General features: G+C 31.9%; 3 protein-coding genes across 3 annotated transcripts in view; 1 reads left to right on the top strand and 2 right to left on the bottom strand.

The window, feature by feature from the left end:
- Positions 1–759, bottom strand: part of LOC108570087 (4-hydroxybutyrate coenzyme A transferase-like) — a 4942-nt gene extending 4183 nt beyond the window's left edge. The window contains exon 1 of the mRNA XM_017931878.1: positions 358–759. Within this exon, the coding sequence (XP_017787367.1) occupies positions 358–556 (199 nt within the window). The 5' untranslated portion in view covers positions 557–759. The remainder of the gene's footprint in view (positions 1–357) is intronic.
- Positions 760–1604: 845 nt separating this feature from the next.
- Positions 1605–4055, top strand: LOC108580300 (V-type proton ATPase subunit B). Its single transcript, XM_017944022.1, has 4 exons — positions 1605–1762; positions 2209–2675; positions 2745–3410; positions 3488–4055. Exons 1-4 carry the CDS (start codon positions 1675–1677, stop codon positions 3752–3754), a joined length of 1488 nt encoding a protein of 495 aa, XP_017799511.1. The 5' UTR covers positions 1605–1674; the 3' UTR covers positions 3755–4055.
- Positions 4056–4695: 640 nt separating this feature from the next.
- Positions 4696–7126, bottom strand: part of LOC108570115 (ralA-binding protein 1) — a 3461-nt gene continuing 1030 nt past the window's right edge. The window contains exons 3-9 of the mRNA XM_017931913.1: positions 6712–6962; positions 6378–6639; positions 6120–6300; positions 5735–6049; positions 5300–5654; positions 4985–5238; positions 4696–4911 (exon numbers count right to left, since the gene is read on the bottom strand). Coding sequence (XP_017787402.1) covers positions 4810–4911; positions 4985–5238; positions 5300–5654; positions 5735–6049; positions 6120–6300; positions 6378–6639; positions 6712–6962 — 1720 coding nt within the window. The 3' untranslated portion in view covers positions 4696–4809. The remainder of the gene's footprint in view (positions 4912–4984; positions 5239–5299; positions 5655–5734; positions 6050–6119; positions 6301–6377; positions 6640–6711; positions 6963–7126) is intronic.

The following is a 7126-nucleotide window of genomic DNA, read 5'->3' as shown; positions in this document are numbered from 1 at the left end:
CAAATTCATTATTTATTTAATTGAAAAAATATTTATACATTAAATTTTGTATTTTAGAATGTGAATAAATTGCGCTCCAATTTTATCTTCCTTCAGGAACAAAGTAGTGTACATATGAAAAGAACATTTTCTTTTACAACATAAGCACAATTATGTCAAAAATACACAAGCTACTGACATCTGGGATTTATTCTTGTATTACTTCGAGGTTAGTTTTCAGAAAATACAATTTTCACGTTAAAGCAATTTTATGAAGAGATCTATGCGAATCAGAGTTCATTTTATGGACAAAATAATGAAAATTTGAAATCTTAACTATTCTTGCTGTACATAATGCATTGCAAAAAAATGAATTACCTGAATCTAGTTCTGCCTTCTCGATGGCTTCATCAGCAGTTTTTAACCAGCAAGGTTGTTTATCCAGTATTGGCATAGAAGGTTCATTCACGTATGTAAAATAGGTTTTCTTTGACGTTTGAAAACAGCAAGGACGAGAAGTGGTCGTTACCGTTTTTAGACATTTAGATAGGTTGACTATTCGTTTAAGAGCTGCCATGGTTCAGATATACTGTATTTTTCTGTCAGTGGAGTACGAGAACACAGTGTCGAGTGGAACGACGATAACAATTGATCTGTAGCTAAGTTATTCAAGGTATATAATATACGAAATTTAAAACAAAGTTTAGAGATTTAGAACACCACTTCAAATAAATTCAGTTTCTCGCGTGCACGTACTTCCGCGAACCATCCGCCACCGTGTCTCACTGCACACTCGCGCCTTCACGGCGCGAAATTATCAGTATCAGGTCCGTAACTAAAAGCAGTACCACTACACAAATTGGATCAAGGATAAAAGAGCAAAAATTTCATTACATTTAATTTTTCCAATCAATGAAAACAGGACATTGAATTTTTGACTGACAAAAAAATTCGCAATAATGTACGTCCATTATTTATAGTAACTTTTTTCTATTAGATAATTCTACGAACTTTACAATTATATTTTCAGTTTTTTATTGAATCAAGTTTTATTTCGTAAAAAAGTAAAGAAGTATTTAGTAAGAGTAAATATACACGGACGACTATAACGCTTTTTTTGTGAAATAAATTATGAAACATTATTACTCGTGTACAAAATTAAATATGTTCAATTGAATGGACCGCGATTACAAGAAAGAGACGGTAATTCAAATAACGTATATATGTGTAATAAAATGTTATTATCTTCCTCCACATATAATTTTTTTTCCTTTTCTCATAATTTATGTTTATTATAATAATGGATTTTATGAAAAGTTTTGTTCGTAATAAATGTACAACGAACCACTTAGTACAAGCCACGTGATCGCACGTGCCATTGCTTCTGTCTTTGTCAGATACTTGCTGCTCATTAAATCTATTAATTTGTCAATGTAAAATCCATTTAATTGGTACTTTATAAAAGATAAGAATCGTATCATTAATAAGAAATTTTTTCCTCTATTCGCCTGGATACATCTGACTAGCTTTAATAATTTATTTTAAAGAATGTTAGACTATTTTAGCCAATTTAGATCGAACATTTGAAGTTACCCCCACCCTCAACATTTAGTCCGTCTCCTTTCACCAAAGTGCTAGCAGTAGTACCTTCTGCTGTGTAGCCGACGTAACAGAGCAGGGAAATCACTGAATAAAATGTTTCCGAAAACTATCTCAGAACGTCAAGCCAATAAGGAACATGTTTTGGCTGTTTCAAGAGATTTTATCTCGCAGCCACGACTTAGTAAGTACCTACATTTATTTGATTAAAATCCATAAGTGAAAAATTCGAAAGGTATAAATACTCAGCGTAAACTGGGCGTAGCAGCGGATCGATTTGCGACTAGTCAGCTGATCCTAGATGCATTTGCTTTTTAATATGTTATAAATGGAAAAAGATGATTCCAATGCATACGAACGTTTTAAATGATCGTTTATATAAATTTAATAAATTGATTAAAAATCAAAAGAAGTTCTTCACAAGAGTCAAATATTAATCATGTGACTATAGATATAGGCTTTGTCATAACAATTCGCCAAAGTTTTTTATACAATATACTTACGTTGATATTAAATATAGGTTTATTTAAATGAAATTTCGTATTGTATGCTAACATTTTTGTCATACTATAAGTTTATGTAAATAATATTAAACATTAAAAAATTAACAATTTAAAAAAATTTTTTTAGCATACAAAACCGTCTCAGGTGTAAATGGACCACTGGTAATATTGGATGAGGTCAAATTTCCAAAGTTTGCAGAAATTGTTGAGTTAAAACTTGCTGATGGATCTATGAGATCAGGTCAAGTCTTAGAAGTATCTGGTTCTAAGGCTGTGGTTCAGGTGTTTGAGGGTACTTCTGGTATTGATGCAAAAAATACTCACTGTGAATTCACTGGTGACATTCTTCGGACCCCTGTGTCTGAAGATATGTTGGGTCGTGTCTTCAATGGATCTGGAAAACCAATTGACAAGGGTCCTCCAATTCTTGCTGAAGATTTCTTGGACATTGAGGGTCAACCAATTAATCCTTGGTCACGTATCTATCCTGAAGAAATGATTCAAACTGGTATTTCAGCTATTGATGTTATGAACTCTATTGCTCGTGGCCAAAAGATCCCTATTTTTTCTGCTGCTGGTTTGCCACACAATGAGGTATTTAAATCAAGATAATGCTTTTTCTTTGTATGTAGTTATTGAAATTTACATGATTGCATTTCATAGATTGCTGCACAAATTTGTCGTCAAGCTGGTCTTGTAAAGGTACCTGGAAAGTCAGTTTTGGACTCTCATGAAGAAAACTTTGCTATTGTTTTTGCTGCTATGGGTGTGAATATGGAAACTGCTCGTTTCTTCAAACAAGATTTTGAAGAAAATGGTTCTATGGAAAACGTGTGCCTTTTCTTAAACTTGGCTAATGATCCTACTATTGAAAGAATTATTACTCCACGTCTTGCTTTAACTGCAGCCGAATTTTTGGCTTATCAGTGTGAGAAACACGTTTTAGTCATTCTTACTGATATGTCCTCTTATGCTGAGGCTCTTCGAGAGGTATCAGCTGCTCGTGAAGAAGTACCGGGACGACGTGGTTTCCCTGGTTACATGTACACTGATTTAGCAACAATTTACGAACGAGCTGGTCGAGTAGAAGGTCGTAATGGTTCTATTACTCAGATTCCAATTCTCACTATGCCAAACGACGATATTACTCACCCTATTCCTGATTTAACTGGATATATCACTGAGGGACAAATTTATGTTGATCGTCAACTTCACAATAGGCAAATTTACCCACCCGTTAACGTACTCCCATCATTGTCTCGACTTATGAAGTCTGCTATTGGTGAAGGTATGACACGAAAAGATCACTCTGACGTGTCCAATCAATTGGTAAGTTTGATAGTTTGTATAAGTTAATGATGGTTCTTAGAAAATGAACTGTTATTAATTTTATAATTTTATTTTAGTACGCTTGTTACGCCATTGGAAAAGATGTACTAGCTATGAAAGCTGTTGTCGGTGAAGAAGCTTTAACACCAGACGATTTACTATACTTAGAATTCCTTTCCAAGTTCGAAAAGAACTTTATCTCTCAGGGAAATTATGAAAATCGTACAGTTTTCGAATCATTAGATATTGGTTGGCAATTGTTGCGTATCTTCCCTAAAGAGATGCTCAAACGAATCCCTGCTACCACTCTCGCCGAATTCTATCCAAGAGATTCACGCCATTAAGTTTTATCATACATATAATTCAATTTTTTTTTTCCAAAAGATCCATAATGAAAGTTATAAATGAAAAAAGTGATTAAAGGCCTGACCCAATTTTGATGATCATACTGAAAAGAATTGAATCTTCATAGAGATTCGAGAAAGTAGTGTCAATGAAATTACAATACTTATGTTAATCAAATTTAAAATAAAAATGAAAGTAATGTGTTTTGATACATTAAACAGTTGGACAATAATGTCGAGTATGTACTATATTTGTACAGAACTTGTGTTTAGAGGGTCAGAGCCATGTTGTACTGTTTAACGTTAATTCTATATCGTTAAATCATAATTTTAACTATAACAATGTTTTGTGTTTTGTGCGAATATTCACTTACAAAAAGTGATTGTGTAAAGTGTAATATATTATTCAGTATTAACACAGAAAAAGAAATATGATTGTATAACTTTATATTTTTTGGTCCTACATTCCAATATAAAATTTTCATCTGTGAAAAAAATATTAAATGTTATTTACTGTTGAGCAAAATGTTTAATATTTTATAGATAAAAAATTATTCGTTTCATATTTTACAAGCATTCATGTTGCTTTAATATTGTATAAAATAGTATACTTGTTTCCAATAAATACATACGACATAGTTTAAACATGAAAGTACATGTAGTTTTGTATGTTAATATTCTAATTACCATGTTAAATACAAATTCATAATATAAAATATATGTATACAGGGTGTTTCTGTATGCATACACAATGTTTATTGGAAATGTTTTACTCAGAATTGCATTCTCTATCAAATTCTAAACTAATGTCCTTATATTTGAGGACACTCTATGTGCATACAAGAATTTCTGATATTAAGTACAAAAAATATATTTCATGTTCAATATGCTTTTTTTATTATTTTACAAGAGAATAGAATGAGTCAAGAAAACATGGTTGTAGTAACATCTTATAAACTATATATGTTCATTCTGTGCAAAACATCATGTTACATATTTTCAGAATCTGTGTAATGCTTTTTGATAAATTTAAAATATTATTTTATAATCAATGGTCAGGTTTTAGCTGCTAATTGATGGACTGCTAACTGAACACGCAGTTCTATACAGGCATCCTTTTCTTCTATTATACTGCGAATTAAAGTGGTCATCTTTTTCTGGAAAAAAAAAAAGTAGAAACACGTGTTAGTTTAAAATTAATAGATTACATTATAAATTTATTATGCGTACCTCAAGTAATTGATTTTCTTTGACTAATTGAATCATTGCTGTCATTTCTGCTTCATTCGGCGAATGTACTCGTTCCTTTGGTTTCTTCTTTTCTGGACCGCGTTCCGATAACACTTCCAGTAATCGTTTAATTTCGTATCTTTCTTGATTTATTCGCGATTTTAGCAATGCCTGCATATTTAGTAATTCTTCATAAATTAAACTCTCTCTTAACTTGTCAATAGCATCTTCAGGCTCGGATTCCTCTGCTGGAACTAATGTAATGCTATCAATTACACTTGTTGTAAAGCCATATTAACAATTATGTAATCATACCATTTTCGTTTGCCCTAGACGAAGCATTTTCTTGTTCATTAAATTGTGATGCAAGAGCAGATGTTTCAGCAGAGTCAACGATATCCTTGTCATATATATGAACACTTCGTTCATTTGGAGTAACATTTGTACTTGTTGGTTCTTTATTGTCTTCTGGAACATGTGTTTTACTACTTTTTTTCAACGTCAATGTAGACGTCGTTTGGGCTTCAGATTTTATATGTTCTACATCTTCCTCTTCTGTTTTTGCTTTTTGTACATTTGATTCTACCACAGGTTCTTCATTTGATTTTACTTCTTCATCCAAACTTTTTTGTGCAGCACCTTCCATTTTTTGAACCGTTTTATATTTCCTCTAAAAAATATAAATAAAAATTCATGCACGCTGCATATTATCTATTCATATTTACAAATTTAATAATAGTAAAATCAGACCTTTAATTGTGTTATCATACGTTGTACTTCCCACAATTGTTCCTCGCGTGATTTCGTAACAAAGCCAGCATTCATTTGCATGTGTATTTGCGAGAGTAATGATTCTTGTTTAGATAATTCAGCAGCTATACTTTCTACAGAATCTGGAAGATTAACACTGCCGGACGAAAGTGGCGGCACATATTTTGTTAATTGTACATTTGGAAAGAGGGCTTTGCAGTGAAATAACAAAGCTAATAACAGCCTGTGACTCATTTGTAGTACAGGACTTAATGTCATTGAGATAGTTTGAGCATTCATTTTAGTTGTTTTTTCCTGGAATATAGTTTTATGTAAAATAGATATGTGCATATCTGTGATGCTTGAAAATGTTTTTTCAACATACACGTGCTGTGACATGATCTAAATGTAATATAACCCAAGCAAGAAGAACTTTATTACATTCAGGAAGTTGTTGAGTTATGTGCATTAATTGTACTTCTCGCTGTACAACATCTTTTGTAGATGCTGCTTGTTCAAACCTAGATATCATTTCACTGTTCTCTAACACAGGCTCTGGTAGCTCTCTGTAAAATAATACAAATTTTCGTTTTCACCTTTTTATCTCAAACATGTTTTACAATTAAGATTGTAAAATACAAACCTAAGAAACAATATCATTAAACTTGTAGCTACTGTAGGTTCAAATTCAGATAAATTCACAGGTTCCCTGTGGTTGTATAACTTTTTTAAATACTGAACTTTTGATTTCACTCCTGGAACTTTATATAGACCTTCTATATTCATTCCATGCTCTTCTACAAAATCAATACAATCTCTTACAACTAAAGGTAGTTCAACACCATCATGACAACGACTTCTTTCCACTGCTAAATGCAGGCTAACACCAAATACTGGTTGCTCCTCTGGACAGATAATTAGAATAAATTTAGTTTAACACATTACCAATTAGATTCGAAGAGATTTACACATCTTACCCCCAATATCTAAGCCCTCCTCTCCACCATGCTTTCCTTTTTTACGATCTTTTAATTTTTGCTTTGCTTTATCTTTCTCTTTTTCTTTCCGTTTTTCTTTCTCTACATCTTTTTCATCTTTGTCTTTTTTCTTTTTATCTTTTTCCTTTTCACCATCCTTCTCCTTACCTTCTTTCTCTCTAGACTTTTCACGTTTTTCTTTCTTTGATGGAAATTTGAAAGCTTTGGTCTTTTTTGACTTTGAAGGACTTCTGTGAGTTAAATCATATGCTAATTCAAGTAATAAAGTAGTTGTATAGAATATATAAAAAGATACACTTATTTTATACATTATAAAATTTATTTGCTAATTTACTCATTTCTTAAAGCCTGTAATTTATTCATCACTTCTTTGTGCATATAGCACTAAAACTTT

Source organism: Habropoda laboriosa, unplaced genomic scaffold, assembly GCF_001263275.1.
Source record: "Habropoda laboriosa isolate 0110345459 unplaced genomic scaffold, ASM126327v1 scaffold23, whole genome shotgun sequence".
Lineage (NCBI taxonomy): Eukaryota > Metazoa > Arthropoda > Insecta > Hymenoptera > Apidae > Habropoda > Habropoda laboriosa.
The sequence above is the reverse complement of the archived record's forward strand: the minus strand, read 5'-3'. Positions and strand labels throughout refer to the sequence as shown.